Consider the following 24,335-nt stretch of genomic DNA (forward strand, 5'->3'; position numbering starts at 1 on the left):
AATAGAAAACAATGGCATAATTTGGTAAATAAATTGTAATAACTCCTTATATCATTATCAGAACTATTAGAGTAAGTTTATATTCATAGTTACATATATTGAAAGTATCTCCCAAGATGTTTTTTTTTTTAATCAAAGATTCTGGAAGTAACAGTGACCATTGGAAAAGATTAAGTGACTATTTGGGAGAGATATAGAGAAAGTTGACAGTATAGAAAGATGGTTAAAATGGCAATTTGAATTAACACTATATTGCATACTATGAGGAGTAGACTATATGAAATGGACCTCCCCCCACCACCAAATGTCACTCATGGAATTGTTAACACAAATTCACAATCCTTTCTGAAATCTAATCATATTTGTTATCAATAAATTTCAGTGATACATATCCCAAAATATGTTTCATCACTGTTAAATAATATGCAAGAGGACACTTTGATAATTGTCTTATCAGTAAGAGATGTAATCCTGAATGAGTTTTACACTCATTGAATCATAACTACCCTCCTTATCTGTGGGGTTATCTAAAAAATAATGTCTATAAAACAATCTCCAAACTATTCTTGACCTAAAGAAGGCCATCACAACAAAAATCAGTTCCATCAAAGTGTGTTTGCAATGAAGAGATGCACATTTGTAGAAATATAACGCTATGAGGAGAAAGATTCTGATTTCTTTATGGATCTTAACTAGGTACTTATGTATAAGAATCATGCTAGCATTGGAATTTTCCGGTCAGTTTACATAATATGCCCAAAAGTGTCAAAACACTGAGCTAATGAAATTTCAGCAGCTAAAAAAGAAAAAAAAATTGTGCAAAAAAAATCATTAAAACATTTGCATTAAAAAAAAAAACATTTAAAAAAAAACCCTAAATATTTGTCTTGATTTGAACAAAAAAATCATTAAAATAAAAATTTTTGTTTGAAATTACCTCACAATGAGTGTTTTTTTTTCCTTTACTTAAATTTTAATTTCCTTAAAGTTTAGTAAAAAATTGCCCAATAATTATCCACTGTATTTTCTTTATAACAACACAAAAAGAATATTGTTTTCATTTCTCATTGAATTATCTTTGTAATAACAGAAATATTTTTTCATTGAAAAAATTGGCCAGCAATCACAAGCCTTTTGTTTGGTTCCTTCCAATGTTTTACAAAAACTACTCTGAGGATTCCAATGATTGCACAGTCCTTATTCTGCATTGGTGCCATTGATTATATTGTCAATCTATAACAAGTATACACATTAGATGTTTTTATTCTTCAAATAAGGGTAGCATGTAAAATTACTTACGCATAAGATGCCATGCCATAATCCAACATCTCGTTTAAAGTCAAGAACACACACCACCACTTCTCCTGAAAAGAAATGGATATCCAATTTAGACAGTGGAGAGCACATTTTAAATCCCAATTTCATAAAAGGCAGGAAGAGATTTAGAAAAATAAGATTTTGAGTAAAATTTCAAATATAATTTACAATTATTGTAGAGTCGTTAGTCACATGCATAGTTACAGTTATATAATGTTCATTATTTTTTTTTTCTTTGAGCTATTGTATATTTATACTATGAAGGGAACATTGGTTGGAACATAGTAGAGATAGAAATATCAATGCTCGTAAGAACAAAAGTAAATAAAGAAACAATATTTCAATAAAACATGTTTCCAGTGTTACTAATTTGAGTCAACTATATACCGTTTTAATCACAATAACTTTTTTAGCTTGAAAAAAAAAATTTTTAGAATTAACTATATAAAAATATATTCTGGTTGCAAGTTTTTGCAGTCAAAAAAAACAAAAAAACCATAATACTGTAAATACGTTTATTGAACCTGTTTTATTAAACACCCTACTATATTTTTCATAAATAGATTTTTGTATTCTATTTAAAGTTGTAGAACACTAAAAATATATTAGAACACTTCGATAAACCATAACACTGTAATAAATAGTCATATGTACAAATCCATTCGGTTTCCTAATTCCACAACCAATTTTGAGAAATAGATTTTCATGTTATTACATATTAAAACAAATTATAATGGAGACTTTAACAATAACTACATGACTACTCATGCCACATTTTTTCCTTAGTTTTTAACATCTTATTTCAGATGATTTTGCTTTTAAATTTCAATTTTCAAAAAATAATGTCTTATATGATTTGCATCATTGAGCTAATCTACCTAATTTTAAAACTAATTTAATTTTAAAATATATAACAAAAATTTGGTTCATGAAGTGAACCAAATCAAGTCAAATTTTGGTTTATGAAGTCAAGCCAAATCAAGTCAAGTTCATGAAATGGACCAAGTCAAGTTAATTTTTAAGGCAATATGTTAGCATTGCTAACATATTGCCTTAAAAATAAATTGATTTTAATATGCTATGAGCATTCATAATTGTTTTTATATAATTGATTAAACAATTTTGTGGATAAAACTTAAAATAAAACAATTAAAAATAAAAACTGCAATTGTATTATCTACTTTAGTTAAATCATTAAATCCAATAAATTTTACAATGAAACATGAGTGAATGGAAAAAACAGCATCTCTATTTTATAATTTGCATAAATTGAATACAGTCTTTTTGAATCATATTGAATCTACTCTTAAATTTCACAGAAATTACCAAAATTTAGTAACAAAGCTTCATACTGTATTTGGAAATGTCAGCCAACAGTTTTAAACATTACTACTCAAATTTTTTTTTATGGATGTGAACTATTTTTATATTAATTCATTCATATTTTATTTAATTTGAAAATGAGCTTTATATGTACATTTAATTAAATTGTTTGATTAAAAAAAAAATTATGTTGTAGATTTAACATCAAGGGTGTGAGTTCCATATAGAAACGTTGATTTAATTTGAATAAAATAAAATATGCGTCAAGTGCGCTTGAAACCAAATCACAACATAATATTAGGAAAATAAACAAATATTTTACTTGTTTGAAATTTATAACATAAATATATTTCGGAGTTAAACTCCATCCTCAGTATGTTGTTTTCTTTCTTTTCTTCTTAGCTCCGAAATATATTTGTTATAAATTTCAAACAAGTAAAATATTTGTTTATTTTCCTAATATTATGTTGTGATTTGGCTTTCAAGCGCACTTGATTTTATTTTATTCAAATTAAATCAACATTTCCATATGGAACTCACACCCTTGACATTATTCTTGTGTTGCCTACGCACTGTTCCAACATTTCAAAATACAACTGCTGAGATACAATGCACGGCTCTTTAAAAACAGACTTTTCTTTCTCTAACTTTACAACATGGCAAGAAAGAAGAAAAGAAAAAAAAATAGAAAAGAAAAAAACAACATACTGAGGATGGAGTTTAGCTCCAAAATATATTTATGTCAAATTTCAAACAAGTAAAATATTTGTTTATTTTCCTAATATTACATTGTGATTTGGTTTGCAAGCGCACTTGATGATTATTTTATTTCATGTTGTAGACCTTTTTTTAATATTTACATTTTTTATGGATAAATTTTCTTCAATGTAAATTAAAAACAAAATGATAAACAATGAATTTAGCATTTTTTTTTTTTTAAACTTTCGCAGACATATGCAAGGCTTTTCAATCCCTCTAAATTTGTTTTTCATTTTTTAAATATTGAAGCAATCAGCATCTCTATATCATTATCGGAATTATTAACTTTGTTCTATTATTGAATTTATTTTTCTTAATTTTTCGAAATATTATTGGGTTAGCACCAAATTTAAAAATTTAGTGCTAAATCAATTAATAATTACATGTTTTTTTGAAAAAAGCCTGATTTTTAACTGGAGTAGACAAATTGAAATTACAAGCTCCTGGGTTTCTTCCTAAGTGTTTATTACATATTAAGTGAAAAAAAAAAAAAATAAAATAAAATAAATAAAGAGTTTACCTTCTGTGTAATTACAAGCCACAGTAAGCGTACGACAGTGGCATAACATTGTACCTCGAGCAACAGTAACACCAACAGTGCTACCATCTTTGCTGGTTGTATACTGAAAATAAAACCAAAGAGAAAAAATATACAACTTGCCACAGAAATTAGGTATTCAAAAAATTGGGAAAAACACAAAAACAAAAACGACAAAAAACAAAAAAAACAAAAACACACACACAAAAACAAATATGCTACATATTAAGATATAATAAAAGTGTTGAACCAATGCCAGAGTCTGGCAGCAAGTGGAGCAAGTGTGATCAGAACCTGAGTCTAATGTTATCAATCTGAAGTTGAACTAAGAAACACAAAGACAAAAAAACTAAAAGGCTAAAATCTTGAGAGTAATGCGATTTGCATAAATGTATGTTAATCTTATTCCTGAAAGACATGGATTAAGGATATTTGTTTGACAAGGTGAGAAGAAAAGAAAGCATTATGATGTACAAGAGCAGTCATTGATGGCAGTGTCAGTTGTGCAAATATGTCTTTTTTATCTTCATTGAATAAATCTTATTTGAATCACCGAAATGATCTCAAATTAAATGACAAGTAGTTTGGTGTCGGGAAAGGCATCCAGCCTATAAAAATCTTGTCTCAATTAAGGAAATAAAAAAGAAACCCAAAAGAAATACATTTGGAAATCAATTTCTAAAAGCTGTCCAACACATTCTAGCAGGTAAGACAAAAGTTATTATTATGATGATGATGAAGAAATAGTATTTTATTTTTAGACAAAGAAAAAAAATCAAATTAATTTTTCATCTGTGTTAGTTGAAATGTGTCAAACAGGTGATTGCTTTATGACTGACCAGCAGTGTATTTGCTGCCATAAAGAAAATATATTTAAGTGATGTGTGGAATTTTTTTGTGAATCTAGCGGATTATTACTGATTTTTATATGCCATTACTTTCTATTTTCACAAAAAAAAAAAAAAAAAAAAAAAAAAAAAAGAGAGAAATTTTTAATGCTCTGTTGTTTCAAAATTTCCACATATAAAATATTTTGGGTTTTGTCCAAAATTTCCAAATACTAAAAACTAACGAAAAATCTGTATCATGTAAGTAGGAAAAACAAAACAAAATATCATATTCCAAAAATTATGTAAATTGATCAGGTTATTCATAAAAAATATTTTTTTTTTAAGTAATTAATGGGAATTCATAGACATTACAACACAAATCCTGCAAGTTTGAATTATTGAGTTATCTCTCTCTTTTTTTTAAGACTGTTTTCAAAATGGCAAACAAGACGGTCGCTCTTTGGTTACTAATAAAATTTGATTTTCTTGTCTAAAAATAAAATTAATTGTTCAATTTACATAGTTTTTGTCTTGTCACGACTATGTACATCATACAGATTCTACTTTGTTTATTAATTGTACTTTCTTCATAACAAACACACGAGTCTCACTTTTCATTGAATTTTATGCATAGCAGAAATAATATTAAAAAAAAAAAAAAAAAAAAAAGAAAGAAGCCCCCACCCCCCCAATCATGAAACTTTTGTTTGGCATCTAACATTTTACATAAATTGCCTTGAAAACTCCAATGATAGCATGATCCTTATCCTGCACAAGTACCCAATCAACTAGTTTAGTGCTGGAAGTACTATTTTCAGAAATAAGTGTGAGAAACAATAGAAATAACCAGATAAAAGTGTTAATTTTTATGTTATTTTTAGTTATCGTGGTTATATGATGAACCCATGGCGTTAAAAAGTGACAATCTTCTGAAGGTTGAAAATTCAATCCTTACTACAGACAATGATAACTAAGAGTAACAAAAAAATTTACACTTACACTATATAATGACTTATGGAATAAGAATATTATACTTGCTGTATGTCAGTAACGCAGTTAATGTGGTACTGATTTGAACCTAACTTACATGTGTCGGGTAGGTGTAGAAAGGTCAAAAGGTTGCTGGTGACACATATCAAACTAAATGACTTCCATTGACAGAAAGTACACTTGTGTGCTAGAAAGTGAATTTTGGGTGCAGGTCAGTTAATGGTGTGGGGTGCCACTCCCACACATATACCCTCATATAAATAGAAATGCACATGGACATTTTGGGAGTAGACAGTCGAATTTGGAGGAAGCTTGGTAGTTAGTCGGACTTGATTGGAGATAGGGCTAATTTTGAGACCAGGATGGTCAGACAAAAGATGTGTCAACGAAAACGCAAGGAACTTTGTTAGCAAGGGGTCCCCGGTTCACTCAAAGACAAAAAAAAGAAATCAGCATTGTGTTTTCGTCTTGAATGCTTCTTTACAGATCATTGATAGGAAGAACCGTATCCCAGAAGACAAAAGATAAGAAAAGCTATGGTAAACTCTTAACGCATATATATGTACACACACATGCACAGTTAAGAACTACAGTAAATGGATACACGATTTAAGAGTCCTAAAAGGAGCCCAACCGGTGTCTAAAAACCAGACTGCATAGATGTATATAAGCTGTACATTTAAGACTTGTATATAATAAAATGGGAACAGATGCAGACAGACAAGCTTGAAGAGACAACTACAGAGATCATTAGAACACACCCACACACGATAGAGCTAGATGATAGACATGGTTATATAGCAGTTATATAAGAAGGAACAACAAAACATATCATACTGCCTAGAAAATTCCAAACATATCATGCTCCTTATTCTGCATGAGTACTGTTGATTGAATGGATATGTTTTATTTAGGATGCATCCAAGCATCTTAAATAAGTGCATGAGGTTCTCTCTGTCAGTCTGTCACACTTAAAATCTGGAATAGCATTTTATGTACTAAAAACATATGTTTAATGGATGCATCATAAGAATATCCATTCTGATTTTTTTATAAACAAGCTAAATTAAATATTATAAGAGGCGACAAAGAGAATAGAATTTACCTCGACATAAGCAGGGGCATCGTCGGCACCTCTTGGAGGAGGTGCCCAGTCTTTAGGGGGTTTGCCCATATTTTCAGTGACGAACCAATTTAGTTTGGGCCAACCTAAAGAGAAAACACAAAAATAGTACATAGTTAAATAACGTTTTATGAAAAAAAAAAAAGAAAAAAAAAAGATGAATAGTAAGAAAAATTAGAATCTATAATGAAATTCATTTTTTCAATTTGGGACAACTATTTCCTTATTTTTATTTTAAATTGCACGGAAAGTAATGGCAATTTTTTTGTACAGAAAATACATTGTGGATTATCAAACTTGGAAAAATTTTATTTCATAAAATAAACAAATAGATGTCATTCAATAGGTGTTGAATTTTATATTTACTCAATAAAACATTTTAAAAACAAGTGAATTCTATTTACCAAGAATATATATCTATTATGATAATCTGTATTCCTATCTCTGTTTGCTTGTTCAGAATGACGTCATATATATATATATATATATATATATATATATATATATATATATAATGCCATGACGTCATAAAGTTTAAAGATGAGGGCAGAGCAAAAAAATTCCCAGACAACGCCGGGTACATACAACTAGTATATACATATTCTTTAATAAGCTTCTATCTTGGATTATAATCACCTGAGGTCTCTCTACCAAGAAATGCTAATAAGACTGCTCAGGCATATTTTGTAGGCTATAGTGTGCTAATCCTAGTGCAGTGGCTTCTTACCTTACCATCTGACCTTGTTGTAAAAAATAGATAAAAGATATAGTCAGTAAAATATGTAGACTTAGATAAACCAACATCAGGTTAATACTGTCGCATGCAGAAGAGAGTATGAATTTTGACTGTAGGTGTCATTATATGGAAGGACGAGGTAAATTTTCAAATGTTGCTCCAAATATTTTGATGAGAACAAACTTGTCTGAGTGTAAATAATGTTTATTTTTCATTCTTATTCAGGGAATTCTCAAAGGAAGCATTGATATCCTGCAATGGTTATCTTCCTTTCGTCTAGTGGAGAGCTGCATGGCTATGCTTCAACAACATGCACTTTAGTGCATGTTGTTGAAGCATAGCTTAAACAAGTATATCATAATGAAATGGTGTATTTACCTTTAAAAGTGCTAACCTCACCGTTTGCCATTTTTGGTAAGGCTTTATTACAGGCTTCTGAAGTGAGAGCCCAATTAACGTTGAGATTTCCCAGCAAAAATCCAATCCCTTGGCCACCAGCATCCTACAAACAGAGACAAAAGAAATTATCCAATATATTCATTAGTAAAATACACACACACATACACACACATGGTCAGTAAGAAAAAGAAAAACGTTACCAGTAGATTTTTTTTTCTTTTGGCATGCAAAAACAATAAAGACAAAGATTTAGATGAGCATATTGGTCAGTAGGTTTTTTTTTTTAGATATATATTTCATGTATCTATATAAAAATGTATGCATCTATTTTCAGTATTTAATTCGATGGAGCTTAATATGTGAGCAGTACTAGGTAGTAAGTTTTGAAAATATACATGGTAATTAAGCTACACAGAATTTCCATGTTTCATCCTCATCAAATTGATGTTACCATATGCTTTTATATATATTCACGTGGTGCCGTTTGCTAGTTAGCTTCTGATTCTTTACTATTCTCGCAGCCAATAGACAGATGTTTACCAGGCAGAGGTTCACTTGACTTTTATTTCACCCCTTTCTTTGTTCGCTGTTTTATATATATTTTCCATGTTTCTATGTTAGATATTTTCACAGAAAGATGTCGTAAGACATTCAGTCTGGTTGAATATATAGCTTTTCAAATGTGAAGGGTCAGAATAAATTGGCAATTTTTGAAGGAGTCACGAGTCAGAGTTGTTTATTTATTTAAAACAGATTTTAGAGTCAGATTGTTTTTTTTCCAGTCAATTTCCCATCTCTGCAGAGGGAAGTTGAAGTTGGAAATCTTTGGATTCTTTTGTATTTTAAGGTGTCAAAGTAACCGTAACTCTTGTTTGACTATCTAATAAAGGGAGACAACTGGGAAATAACCTAATTCATTCCTAAAATTTAATTCACAAAAGAATACTGGTAATAAACAAACCTGTATCCCTTGATTTAATGTCCAAACTGTTTTTAATTTTTTAAATTTCCAAGTTAAATTTTGTTCAATGCTCAATGCAAGAATCAAAAATGGCTGCTTCACTCTGTTGTTGATTATTCATTAATTGATTTCTGAATACCCACTCCTCTGGACTGAGGGTTAGTGGTTGTGTAAGTCACTTTTTTTTTAATTACCTTTTAATAAGTCTGAAAACTCTCCAAATTAATGTCATCCTTGATTTTCTTGTGTTTTGATAAATCAAATTAATGATAAATTCAGAGATAAACTTTACAATCAGTTTCCATACTTTAAAATTATACAAGTTTGTTGATTAACAGAATTATTTTGTAAATTAAATTTCAGGAATGAGTTAAGACAGAAGCCTTTTCTCAGTTATTTAATAGTATTATTAAATAGCAAAACAAGAGTAAGAATTACTTAGGGATGTTAAAATAAAATAAAAAAGGAGTCAATTTTTGCGACATTAAGGTTTTTAAAACAAACCCCATAGTTGGGAGTCGGATTTGTTTTTCATACAAAGCCCCCACCCATGATGCACACACATTTGTGTTGTATATATTTCATATATTACAATAACAGTTTCCTTGGAACTCCTACTTTAGGAGTTGCTGAAGACATTGGGGATTAATTTTAACTTATGCCTTCATAATGCAATGAAGTGAGGAACAGTATTAAAGATCCACCACTTATAGATGGTTCCATTATTGAATTTTGGCTAAAACCAAGCTGTAAATAACAAGATGTTCCAGTTAAGCATATTTATCACACAGAGATAAAAGAGCTTGCTCATATTTAGACCATCTCATTGGGAGTACCTTTTGACAAAAAGTTTTGGTTTAATATAAAGGTACTGGTATTTTAACAATGGATAACAAGAATTATTAAATTTCTCTCTCTTATTTGTGGTGATGATGCAACAGCAATTGAACGTAATCATCTTCTTTTAGTGTAACAGAAAAAGTGGAACATGGAAGTGCAACATTCAGTTATTTAATTTCTTTTGCCTTTGATATGAGTGGCAGGGGACACTAATTGGTTAAAAAAAAAAGTCATATGAATACAAAGAGATTATGTATTCTACTTGTATACAATGCATAGGGTAACAATTACAAATTTCCTTTTGATTCAAATCTTTTATCAAGAGAGTAAATGTAGAGATCCAAAGGATTTTATCAGGAATGTGCTAAGCTCAATTAGTCTGATAAACCAGGCTTTTATCTTTAATGAGCCACGTTCAGTTGTCCCTATCACCAGGCTTTTATTCTTAACGGGCCAAGTTTGACCCAATCAATTGGACTTTTTTCTTTTATGTACTAACATCAGTTGGATCAAACAACTGTACTTTTATTCGTAACAGGCTAAACTCATTTGGCTTGATCAACTGAAGGGTTTACTTATCAAAACGAAAAGGACTGATGACTGTATACCTACAACTTTCCAATAATGCAGGAAACTATAGTTGGGTTAAAATTCTGAAAAGTCATGCATTATTTAATATACAGTCTCCTGCAAAATCATCCTTATTCATCAATGATTGGAGAAGAGAATAAGGATAACAAACTATGATTGGTTCATTAATTATGAACACAAAAAGGAACTGATGCAATCTAATTTTAGAAAGGAGGAGGTGACAGACAGAGACAGAATACAAAAAAGATGATAGAAGCACAGAGGTCAACGCATGCTAGTAGTTATGTCTTTTTGTCTGACTTTGGAAGAAATATCGGTGCTGATTAATTTTCAATTGTTTTGGCATCTTATTACTTTGTATTTTTTTATTTATTTATCCCTGATAATAATTTCAAGTTTTTAGTAAAGAGGAAGAAAAAAAAAAAAAAAAAGAAGAAATCATATGTTGATTTTGATTTTTTTCTTTTTTTAATAGTAGAGTTTCCTCTACATGAAAAAAGGTTGGTACATCAATCTTCCTATTCTAGTTTACTTTTGAGAGAGGCTTAAATTTTGTAAACATTAATATTCTGACCCCCTCTATTTTTAAAGTAATTAGTTAAATGCTAAATCCATTTCATATAATACTTCTCGTTTTTAAATATCAATTAATATTTAGATTGTTCAATATACTATTTTGAACAAACAAATATTCCAATAAATAGAGCAAGGAGGGTTTTTTTTATCCTAGTTTACAGAGCCTAATTCACAGAAACAAGCATTATAAATGTCCTATTTTGAAAATTAAAATTTTGTTTCTATTATAAACTAAAAATCCCCCCCCTCTTAAATAAGGAAATTTTTTATTGATTTTGGTTTTCTTTTTATGATACACCCACCTTTTTTGTGGGTTATCTAATGCTAGTTATTGCAAACAATTAATTGAAGAAGGGTTGCTAAACTGGAAAGGATTGGTTAGTCAGTGATTTTATTTTCAGAATTATTTACTGAAAAAATCCAGTCATTTTAGTTTAAGTTCTTAATATCTTCAAATATTTATTCATGGTGTAAATTTATGTGTAATTCGTTTCATTGTTTTGCTTATGTGATGTAATTCTAGATTTGAAAGTGTTGTTTCATAATGATATGGTTTATAGTTTATGGTATGACAGGCATTCATGACAATAGCATAGAAATCAAAGTATGATAAACTAAAAAGGGGATGGGTTCTAGTTATTGATCCAATTATTTTAAACATTGATTCATGCTTAATATTATGTAATTCGTTCCCTGCAGTCATTTTCAAATAATTTTTATTACAATACAAGTATCAGTACAATGAGAAATTTGAAAATCCATTAAGAAACCAGATAAAAGTTTTGGCCCCATAAGCCTTTTTCAGGGTGATACAGAAAATTATATTTTTTTCTATTGTCGAGATTTTACTGCATAGCCAAAGATCAACAATTTCTTTCAATCTTATTGAAGAGACTTTCTTTTTGTTTTTTTGTTTTTTTAAATGTCTGATAGTTGTAATGAGAGGCGCTAATACACATGTACAAATACCGAGATCAATTTTACTACAGTAAAAGTATCAATATAATGAGAAATTTTAAAATTTTAACAGATTTTCAAATTTCTTATATTTATATGCTTTGGTAATGCTTCTATTTTTTTATTTGTCAGATTTTTAAAAAAATGCTTCCAGCAAGTGTTACTTTTATTTTCAAATATTTTTTTTACAAGCAGTTTAAACGAGCAGAAGGCTTTATACACCTTTATGTGGGGTAAGTAACAGAGATCTATCAGTAATGCATAGCAGAAAGTGTTAGATCAATGCATTCAGAGTAAACATGCTTTGAATGACACACATTGGTTGTTATTTAAGTATAGATTTGTAATCTTTGTATGGCCGATGCAAAATTTAGAGCATATTTTTCTTTTCACAAGCAATCTGTATGTTCAGTTAAGGGAGAAAGTTCATACTTTCTCCAAAAATATTAGTGCATAACTGAACATATCAAATTTGAACTCAGTTTTTATAGCTGAATCATTATCATCATCCTTTCCCTCTCAGTTTCTAACAGAGCAAACATAAATCGATTGAGAACCACCCTTTCTTTTTGTAACCTGAATTAGCAAGTTGTTAGTAAAGAAGAAGAAACTTGCTTATTTCTCATAAATATCAATGCTCCAGGTTTGTGCAAAAACCAAGAAATCATATGTTGATTTTGACTTTTTTTTTCTAATAGTAGAGTTTCCTCTACATGAAAAAAGGTTGGTACATCAATCTTCCTATTCTAGTTTACTTTTGAGAGAAGTTTAAACTTTGTAAACATTAATCTTTTAAAATGTTTCAAGCAAGTGTCTACATTATTCATGACAATAGCATAGAAAATTCAATGGCTTTTTTCTGTTAATTAATTCAATAAATATCTTCTTTTTCTTCCAAGCAAAAGAAGACACGCTGTGAGACAGTTATAAGAACACATGACAGGCACCAATAGAGTCTGCCAATTATGTTGGCGCTGTCCATCAGGCGATAACAAGCATGCTGTCAGTCAGGGAGACAGAGAGATATACACAAGGAGAAATAAGAAGGAGTCAGCATTGAGAAGGTACCCTGGGGCTATCATCACTCACCATACCACCACGGCTGGTTGCACCTTCAGTCTGAAAAATATTATAATAGGCTTTCCTGCTAACTCCATCAAAATAAAAAAAATTTTTTGTACTAAGCTTTTAACAATTCTAAAATCTTTGTTGTAAGATACTATAGATTTCAATAATTAAAAAAAAAAATAACAAAAAGCAACAAAAACAAAACAAAGCAAAACAAAAAAAAAAACAAAAACAAAATAAAAAAATCTTATATATAAAATAAAGTCAGTTTTTTTTTTCTGTGTACCCTTGACCTTAATAGCTTTGTTAACAAAAAGTACATATTATATATATTAAATTAGTTTTGGTAAATAGTGATTTTTATTTTCAATCGATTTAATTGATTTTTATATATAATCCTGATAATTCTTTTCTCATCAAAAAAAAAAAAAAAAAAAAAAAAAAAAATGACTGAAGAGTTTTCATTTCCTAATTCAGATACTCATGCACACCGGGAGGGGATTAATAAGACAAATCTTAAAGATTTAACCAGTAAAAAAAGGGGAAGGAAGTTTTGATTTGTCCTTTTCTCTTTCTTTCTCTTTTCTCTTCTTTTGTTGCCTTTAGGTAACAGGAGATAAACAGAGAAGGAAAACTGATAGAATGCCACCTGCTTTGTTTTTTTTTTTTTTTCAACCAACAATCAACAGAACATGAGAAAGAGTGAGAATTAATTGGCTGGTTCAAGCAGTTAGTCTGCCATAATAGGAGGCAAAAGTTATGAGTTCGAACCTCACCTGGGAATAACCATTTTTACTCTGATTTTGTCCTAAAATGAATTTGAACATTTCAAATTACAAGATTATGCAGAGGTTTCGTTTTTATTTCTATTTCCGAAATGGACAGCAAACAGATAGCAAATTGTTTGATAATTATGTATGAAAAGAATTCAATAAATATCTTCTTTTCTTGCTCCCTCTATAATTTCAATCAAATAGATTTTGTTTGCAAATATTTACTTTTTTTATATTATATTTTCAAGTAATGTTTTATATAAAGTGTATCAAAGGTCTAGATTATTTGTAGGCAACATTTTCTAGTAAAATCTGCAATAAACATAAAAAAAATCATTGAAATATTCAAGATAGTTTGTTTGCTCAGCAAAACTAAAAAGAAAATCATCAAAAACAATTCCTTTGAGAAGGATAAATGAAAAATACTCAATCAGCCTGAAAATAAGTAACACACACACACAGTAAAAAAAATGTTTTTAAATCAACCATTTGCATTTTCTGTTGATTGGTTGTTTTGTTTTATGGCATAGCAATCATTTTTGGGTTATTTAATGCCAAATCCAGTAATTTTAGAAAAACTTTTTAGGTTTAAAATTCTTTATATCTTCAAATATTTATTCATGGAGTTTAGTGTTGTTGTTTTGTAGAAAAAAATGTTTTTTGTTTTTGACTTTGTGCAATGTTGTTACTTCTAAAATAGACCAAACGTCGTATTGAGATCTGGCAAAAACAATAAAACTTTTCACAAACTTTTTAAGATAACAATGGGATTCATCCAGAGTCACTTAACCCTGACAAAGCAGAAAATGTCAACATGTCCATCCAATAGAAAATAAGCTTAATGCCTCTTTGATAGCAACAGAAACATCTTCAGGAGGTGAAACCATGAGCAACCCTGCAGACGGAATCACTCAAAACCAGATAACTAAGTGCTACACATGTGTCCTGATTATAACCAATATGTAAAGGTCAGACAGATGATGTCAAGTTAATCGAGGTAACCTGAGAAAAGACTGACTTGTGGTGAAATGTGTTATGGCAAGAAAACTTCATAGGTGCAGATGAAATGCAGTATTTTGGATGAAGAGTTATGGACATTAACTTTTAAAGTAAAGAGGGGGAAAATTGTACTTGACTTTCTCCATAATATTCCAATTAGTGGTTATTATCATAAATAACCTCCATGACAAGAATAGTATGGTTCTAACTATTTCTATGTTTTCAATAAGTATTGCCATAATGCTTTGCATTATCAATTTCAAACACTGAAACTGTTGACTTTAAATAAATTTATATAATTTTTTTCATATCATAACCTGCTTTTTATATGACTTGGATTATTCAGACTACTATTTCCATCTTAGTTGTTATTTTCATAATGCCTTAGCCAATGTAACCTTTGGCCTTATTCAGGTGGATTTGTTCAAACTCAGGAATCTATATGAAGCTTTGAACTGAACTCTTTATTTAATCCTGAGATAGATTGTTCTCATTGTATCAGCTATGCTCACGCAGAAGTATATAGGTTTCTTAAGTTCGACAAAGATTATCAAATTAATAAAAAAAAATACAACTGAAAAAGGTCAGTGGTTACATCGACTGAAATGTTGCGAAAATAGCAACCAAGATGAAAATAGTAGTCCAAATAATTCAAGTCATATAAAAAGCAGATTGTTGAAATGAATAGAATTATTGATATTAAAGCATCTAAGTACCTGATACAAAATGTAACATCGAATAGACAAACTAAATGTATTTTCAACACCTGGGTTATTAAACCCCCCCCTCCCAAGCCTTTGCTCAGTCTTGAAAGACAATGGATACCCTCTGTGTTTGCGCATATAATTGTGAAGCAAGGGTTGCACAATCTCCAACTATACCTCTCCTGAATCAGCACTGCTTGAGTTCAGTCGCAAGAAGAAGTCCAGAATGAGTAGAAACAATGCCAAAATAAGCAGAGAGTCCATACAGCACCTGGAATTCCCAAATAGTCACTCATTTTTAGTACTGACCAGGCTCAATGTTGCTTAACTTTAGTGATCTAATGGCAACCGGTGTGTCAATGATGGATTATACTAACAAATGAAAATAACTATACTAGATTATACTAGCAAATGAAAACAGTTTTAACACTTAACCACACACCTTTCCCAATGTAAACAAAACATATTTTTCAATTGATTTGCTCTAATTTTTTTTCCATTCAAAAAAATCTAAAACTATATTTACAAATTCATTTTCAAAATATGTTTTGTTTACATTTGGAAAGCTATGGCCATTAAATGACATCAGCTATGGTGTCATGCTGAGAATCTATTCTTTTCAACTGCTGAAAATATACCTGGTCCATTTAAAAAAAATATATAACTTAGTGCCTGTCATGTTACAAGAAATTATCAATTTGGGGCCATTTTAAAGGATGTCCATTATTCAAACAAAACCAAGAGTGTTCTGTTCAAAAGAAAATGTATAATAAATTCTTTAAAAAGAAAAAAAAATACAAAAATTGAAAGATTGCACATCATATTTTTGATACAATAACAATGTGAAAATATTACAAACATAACTTGAAATGCACAAGTTCTACATTAGCCACATGCAAAAGGAAAAAAGACATTTTTATTTTATTCAAGCATATTTCATTATAAAGATCATTTTGTATCTATTTGGTCTGCTGATCATTATTTCCAAACTTCTAACCAACATACACAACTTTGTAAAGTAAATAAACACCTCACCCCTTAAAAAAAATCATATTTATACATTTGTCCAAAAATAATGTTGATTGAAAGCCTGTGAAAAATAAAAGTTCAAGACACTATGACTTTCAGAAAAATGTTATTCAGTTTTTTTACAGTTCGACATATGTAAATTTGTTCAAAAGTAATCAATAGCTAAAATATAAATTATTTCAAAACTATATGTACCATAATTTCATTAAAATTTTTATTTCAAACTCAGGAATCTATATGGAGCGTTGAATTGAACCCTTTATTTAATCTTGACATAGATTGTCCAGCCATGCTCAAACAGAAGTATATAGGTTTCTAGAGTTTGACAAAGATTACTATTTACTGTTTAGAAAAGGTTCTTATAATCTATCCGAAATCATTGATGGCTCACAAAATGGAGATAGTTTGAAAAGTAGAATTCGACACTTATACAGTGTGTCTTATACTGACGAACCTTAGCAGGGTTCATCTCTCACCACACACTACAAAGCTTAGGTTGACATGAACATGAGATATGGTTTACAAACACTTACCAAACAGTGTCGCAAGGAGGGTTAGAACTTGTAATTAATAGATTATAATGCAAGCTTTCTAACTGCTCAGTCACGTTTGGCCATATACATGTATTAATAAGATTTTTTTTTAATTTAAAGTTGAAATAAGATTTTTTTAAAATAATGTGTAAAGAGCCCCCACCCCCATGTCTTATTTAATGAAATAAGCTTGACAAACTACACACACGCATAAAACTAATATCAAATTGAAGTTTGGTTTCAGGTTCAATTTGTATGACATTCCATATAAAATATATTAAAAAGGAATAAATCCAAATAGAAAACTCCATATACACTTTGTACAGAGCAAAATTTAGATGAGAAAAGGATAAAACTTAAAACCAAGATGATAAATTTATTTCAGCTCTGTTCAAATTTGAAAATGAATTAAAATGTTACACCAAAATAATAAAAATTATTAATACTTTGTATGAACAAAAGCATCCGTTTCATCATTTTTTGCTGTTCTGGTGTAACATTTAATCCATTTTCAAAGTTGAACAAAACCGAACATGGCTGAAATAAATTTATCATCTCTATGTTTTGGGTTTTCTCCTTTATTCATATATAATGGTTAGTGTATGGAAAGATAAAAGCAAAGAAAAGAAACTAATCACAAATATTGAGACAGAAAAATGTTTAGAAAGTTTATTGATGCCAATATTTCAACTTGATTAGTTAAGTCTTAATGAAATGACACACAAAATGTGCCATAGTCAAACACTCACATAACATCATACTATAAGAAGAGTTTGTGTCATCATTCTGATGACACAACTTGACTAATTGAGTCAAAATATCGACGTCAAAATTTGCAACGTGTTAATGTGTTAGCATTTTTAATTATTTTATTTCCTTGCTTATCTTTCTATAGACTATTTCATTTTTTGTCAGAAGTTTATTTTCCTTTAAAGAATATATATATATGTATGTGTGTGTATGTATGTATATATATATATATATATATATATATATAAAATATGAAACAGTAGCATATGCATTGCATAAATTTAAATGAGTTAAATGCGACTATATTGATATTTTTTCAAGTTTACAAAATAAAAAAAACCATGTACAATACAACAGTAAATACTATATTTTTTTTTAACTACAACATTATGCTGATATGAAAATGATATCCACATGCTATGTAAAGACGATATGACAGCAATGAGCAAACCATGAGATGCGTGCAGATGAAAAGAAAAAGATGGATAGTTACAAAAAAAAAAAGTTTTAAAACTTCTTAATCTATGCATTAAAAAAAAAAAAAAAAAAAAAAAAAAAGAGAAAAAAAAAAAGGTCAATAATTATTATTCCGGAAAAAATCATTTTCCCAAATGAAAGAGACAAAATATAATCATTTTGCACCTTTGAAGAACAATTATTTTTAAACTTAATATCTGCAGTTTTTTTTTTTTTTTCTGAAATTTTGGGATAAATATCATTTATATTATACTTGTAGAGTTAACTAGTGTTGCCCAGGAAAAAGTATAAGATAATTTTATTAAAACTTCTATGTCTTTCTATCTTTCTTTCTCCCATTTTTCACCCACACAACCCGCTCCTCTTTAGCTGGACACACACACACAGTTATTGAAGTAAAATAAATAAAAAAAAGTAACTTGAATGCCTACTAGACACTATCCTCGAGTGCGTAAGGTCTCTCTGTACATGGGTTTATCAGAACAGAAGTAAACCCTGATCAAATATTCAAAATCACATAGTATTCGCTGCCCAAATAAGATCTCCTCACTATGACTAACCCACATTAGTTTTTACGAGGAATGGTGCACACTCTCCAAGTGATATTACCTCAAGTAATAACACGAAGCTGGATACTCCACCAGACTAGATGAATTCTTGTCCTGGAATCCAATAAGCCCAAGAGACTAAAACGGAAGATATACTACATGTATGAAAATGGTTAATTGAGGAGAGGCAAATTATGTTCTTAATTTCTTTACTAGTTCAGTGTTTGAGAGATAAAGAACTTTAGTGGAGCATTTGAATATCTATGTATCTCCTATAGTTCAAATATGGGCCCCTTGATTTCTGAGAACTTTGAAGTAAAATAAAACAAAAAAATAACTATCTTTTATATAATAGATTCCTTGTGGAATTAGTCAGCATTTCCTTTCCAAATTAGTACACACTAGCCTGGGTGCCTGGCATTGCCCAGGTGTTTGGAGGTATGTGTTGAGCAGAAAAAAAAAAAAAAAATGGTAGTAGGCAGGCAGGCAGGCAGGCTCGGACCCGTACCGCACAGGAGGAAAAGAATGTGGAAAAAAAAAAAAAGTGACGTCTTTGCCGTTGTGCCCATTGCCAAACCGGAAATGGCAAAGGTTTAGATTAAGGCTAGCCAATCAAAAAGAGGGGATGACTTTTGACAATATCGGAGAAAAGGCGATCCCTCCTTAAAGAAAAGTGCCCAGTTGAGGGTGAAGGAATTATTGTTTTTAGCCAATTTTTTGATATTTGTCATCCGAAGGGTTGAGCTTCAATCCAATACCATCTTGCAAAAATCTGTCACCTCTGTCAAAAGTTTTAAGTAAACATACATTTAAACAGACAGGTGAGATTTATATTAGTATTATAGATTAGAACTGATCCCCCCCTCCCTGACAAAACTTGGCTCAGTTCATCCTCAGAGAATGAGTACATATTTTTTTTTTTTTAAACTAAATTTTGAATATTATACATCTAGCACAATGCTAACCAAGAATTTATCAACTTTGTCGTTCGTGCTAGGATCAAAGTGTAGTATGTTTTGTTCTATGAGAAAAATCCTTGTAGATTTTTATTTTTACACCCTTATCCCTGAGTGGCTTCCGGGCCTTGATAAGTGGTGACCACTGTGTAAAAAAAAGAAAATGGTTACTTTTGCCTTTGAATATGGTAAGTCACAGGCAAATTACACTTCAGTTGTCACAAATAATGTGAAAATGTGTAAGATAACCATTCAAACCGGGAGCAACATTTTACGATGCAATAATTGAAATGTCACCATTTTTATTTCATCAAAATATTTCTAATTATCAGCCTTATTGGCTAAAATCAAAGTGTAATATCTGTTTTATTCTCAATCAGAGAAGGTAAAATCCTAGAGCAAGAAAATTTTGCAACTAATCATGAACCCCTATTTTGGTCCCATGCTACCCACAGGTATTGACTGATCTCAACCATTTTTATCATTATTTGTCAAGGCTTTATATCCAAACAGTGTCAAATACCATTTACAATAGCAAAATTATCTTTTTGGAAGTTCTATAAAAGTACAGTAACATCTAGGGTCACAAACATAATTCATTGTTTAACAACTTTGTCTTTCGAGCTAGGATCAAAGTGTAGTATCTGTTTTGTTCTATGAGAAAAACCCTTCTTGATTTTTATTTTTACACCATAAAAGAAGAAACTACTAAGTGTCTCACTTTGCGCTCATGGGAAGGCAATTGTAAACCAAAATGGCAGAGATTTAAAACCATTGAAATTAATGTAAATCCAATTAATTAGTTTACTTATCCCAGGAACAAACTATTTCATACTTCTATACTTCTAGCACTTGATACTTGTTTGCACAGTAACGCCTTTAACCAAAGTACAGTTTTGTTCTTTAAGATTATCGATTTTGTCACGTTATTCTGCTTGATATCAGTAACATGAACACCATTCTTATGTTTTATCAGCATATTATGGACAATACAACGGCAAACAGTATACAAATCTGAGTACAATTGTAGCTCCTCGCAAAACTGGCATGACATGATATCAAGTTTGTGTCTTCATACATGCAATGCAAACCTGCAAGCCTGTGTTTTGTACATGAAAACATTGTTCGCAGATCAAAACAAAATTTGTTTGAAAAATGTGCTTGTGAGACGATTTGTTTGCAGTATTATTTGAATTCTTTGGACTACTGTTCTAATCTCGAACACTATTTTCACAATGTTTCAGTTGATGTAACCTCCTTTATCTGAAGCTTCAATCCTCTGTGAAAAGTATAATTATGAATTATCTAGCACTTCTATATAGTCTAGGCTAACAGAATGGGATCATGCTACCTCTGTGTTAAACAAATAAGAAAATTTAAGAAGTTTCACTCGACATCCAGTGCAAATTCCAGAATGACAGAAATATTCCTGAATTCGATTATAAATCTGAAGAAGGTTGGAGGTTACATTGTGAAAATAACACTCAGGACGAGAACAGTAGCCTGAAGAATCCAAATAATTTGAGGTTATATATATATATATATATATATATATATTATAGAAAAAAATATAGATCAGATAAAAAATAATGTTTTAAGATCTGCAATTTTCATAGTGAAACCTCAAGATAGGGAATAAAAAGCAAGCAAGAAAGAAGTCAATATTTATAATAAGAATACTTATTGAGTTGTAACATTTGTGTGGGGATAAGAGTGAGGTATACTTTAATGGATCTCGATAAAGAAGATATGACATAGAAAAGTGAAAAGATTGATGAGTAAAAGAAGTGTAATATCTATAGAGAGTGCTCAAATGTTAGCAAAGATTGGATATGCAGTTGAGAGTATACCACATATACTGCAGACATAGGACAGATACAAAGAGTGATAAAATGCAAGAAAAGGAAGTCATGCCGAAAAAAAGGATGTGATAAATGATGTGAAATGGTGACAGACACGACAGAATAGAGAACAAGCAGCATTGGCAATGCTATGTCAGCAGCCAAAATGGAGGCTGGTCTCGACTCACCTGCACTTTGCCTTTAGCAGGGTCGTTAACCACCTTTTCTTCGAACTGTACAAATGAAGAAGAGGGAAAGGGCAGGACCCAAATCAAAATGGATACAGAAATGGCAGGTTAAATATGGCCACTGTATGGACAGTTTTATATTGTACATTCGATTTAGTCACAAAAAAAAAAAAAAAATAAATAAAAAAAAAATATCCAGATGAAGCATATGATGGTGACACAATGCTGCAAAGAAAATCTGCAAAATTGATATTTCATCATCAATGTATATAAATTACAAGTGCAATGAATAGGAGAAAAAAAACAAAGATGAAGGATTACTATTCATATCTACTAAGCAAGAAAATTAAAATGATTAAATAATCCATTTGTAAGAATCAGGAGGACCTTTTAAGTTGATACTCATTACATTTAGCAAACAATGTTATGATCTTAGTAATATAAAAAAAAAAATTGCAAAGAATGTTGAAAACATCTGATTAATTCACCCCCCCCCCCCAAAGGCTATGAATGCATTCATAATTATATAATATTGCATTTGATTTGTAAATTTTTAGATATAATTTACCAATCCACATTTCAAAATCTTGATTAAATTTGAGATCATTAGCACCTGGTTTTAGTATTTAAGATTCTGTGGCAATCCAGACTCCAAAGTGGCCAAAACCAGGCAATGTTTCACACTTGTTCTCTGTGCAGTTCAATTCAAAAGGATCCATGTTGGATGTAGTCGAATTAGTCATATCAATATCAGCTGGCACCATCTTTTTTTCAACAACCTGAAGACATCAATGCGGTTATCCCAACTGTAATCTGTCGTCTGTCACTTTGAATAATAAGCTCAAGTCTACCTGTCTGAAACTAACTGCAGACTTCCGTACTTACAGAATAGATGGTTACTGTTTATGAAAAGCAAATGTCATAAATTACTTAGCGAAACATGCCTAGAAGTTATTTTATTAGTTACATTTGAAATTATTAGTTATGTCAGAAAGATTTTTCTCTAATTGTAATGATGCAGCTTTAAACCAGTACTTTGATGAAATACAAATTCAGCTTCTGAAATTTTGTCATCTATTTCTTCCTCTAGTAACCCATTTGTGGAATATAACGACACAACCATAGCAATCATTAGTCTCTATACAAACAAGATGAGAGGGAACAAAAGTTATGGTTTGACTGTTTAATAGCTGATAACATCTCTTCAACATTTGTTATTCATCAACATCATCCTTCTAAGGTGAATTGATTCCAACACTTCTCTAACAATTCAATGATTTTTTTGTAGAACAATTTTTCTTTGGTCTCAAAGTACATGCCAGTTTTTGATAGCATATCTTCACTGAAACCAAATTTATTTCCTTGGAGCATTCTTACAGTTGCTGGAGGTTCAAATATGAAGAATAGCATAGGAGCAATTCAAAGTTCATGTAGTTTTGCCATTATTGTGATCAATTTGTGACAGCACATTGTCTTGATGAAAGCATTTTTCCTTCTTCAGTTGTGGCTGTTTTGGGGTATTTTGTCTTCCTTTAAAAGACATCAATAATACTATATCATATATGCTATTGATGGCCCTTCCTCTCTCGAGATAATTGATGAACAAAATACCTTGCGCATCCCAAAATACAATAGCTAAAACCTTGCTTGCTGATGTTTGCATCTTTGGTTGCTTTGGATGACTTGTCTGCTGCTGTCCATTCAGCTGACTGTCAATTTGACCCTGGTGTAAAGTGATGGATCCATGTTTCATCCATTGATGCAATAACTCCTTTTTGTTGTGTGGAAACAGTCAAGAATAACACACTGAATTGTTGGCATAAAATGGTGAAAAAATACTGACATATGTACATATAGCCACATAAATTGTTAGTATCAGATGTAGGGAATTAAAGTTAGTTTTTTTTTTCAGCTAATTTCATCTCTCTGGGTTAGTGTTGAGTTGGAAATTTTTGCAAGAGGTGAGAATTTAAACTGACAAGAAATTAAAAATGCTTATGAAATAAATCTCCATTTTGTTACTTTTCCAGTATAAATAGTGAATTATTCTTACAGAATTTCATAGTCCTATGTTTAATAGAAGAAAAGTAATTAGTGGAATGAAAAAAAACAAAAAAAAACATAAAAAACTTACCCTTTTAGTTAGAGGAACCTCAACAGGTACCGGAACAACACCGGCAATCAGACAGCCATAGAAAGCACAGCTGAATGATATTGGGTCATTGTTTGGATAGACAAGAGCAACCTAAAAATGAAGAAAAGATCTTAATCCTTTGTTTTGTTTCTTTTCTGCTTTATAAACATTTTGTTATTGTTATTTAATAGTAAAACAATAACTATTGTAATGATTTATTGATTGGTTAAGTTCATGGTATAGCGACCATTTAATGCCAAAACAATATCGATTGGAAATGATTCATTGCATATAAGTTGCGATTTAATAGTTTGGAAGGCGTGTTTAATTTTTTTTCATTTATTGAAATTACTTTACTAAATGATATAATTTAACAGCAAATAAAAAAGAGAAAA

General features: G+C 30.2%; 1 protein-coding gene across 50 annotated transcripts in view; it reads right to left on the reverse strand.

Annotated features, from left to right (window-relative positions):
* The window catches only part of LOC145285972 (disco-interacting protein 2 homolog C-like), a 421,962-nt gene that overhangs the window by 63,347 nt on the left and 334,280 nt on the right, over nucleotides 1–24,335 (reverse strand). For 27 of the 50 annotated variants that reach the window (XM_080134543.1, XM_080134530.1, XM_080134523.1 and 24 more), the window contains 7 exons: nucleotides 23,941–24,051; nucleotides 21,807–21,851; nucleotides 13,030–13,059; nucleotides 7,995–8,118; nucleotides 6,863–6,966; nucleotides 3,920–4,022; nucleotides 1,300–1,364 (listed from right to left, as the gene is read on the reverse strand). In XM_080134543.1, coding sequence (XP_079990669.1) covers nucleotides 1,300–1,364; nucleotides 3,920–4,022; nucleotides 6,863–6,966; nucleotides 7,995–8,118; nucleotides 13,030–13,059; nucleotides 21,807–21,851; nucleotides 23,941–24,051 — 582 coding nt within the window. The remainder of the gene's footprint in view (nucleotides 1–1,299; nucleotides 1,365–3,919; nucleotides 4,023–6,862; nucleotides 6,967–7,994; nucleotides 8,119–13,029; nucleotides 13,060–21,806; nucleotides 21,852–23,940; nucleotides 24,052–24,335) is intronic. The other 23 variants (XM_080134534.1, XM_080134527.1, XM_080134519.1 and 20 more) reach the window with 2 other exon arrangements.

The sequence above is a fragment of the Euprymna scolopes genome, chromosome 10 (assembly GCF_053919585.1).
Source record: "Euprymna scolopes isolate OS-2025 chromosome 10, ASM5391958v1, whole genome shotgun sequence".
NCBI classification, from domain to species: Eukaryota; Metazoa; Mollusca; class Cephalopoda; order Sepiida; family Sepiolidae; genus Euprymna; species Euprymna scolopes.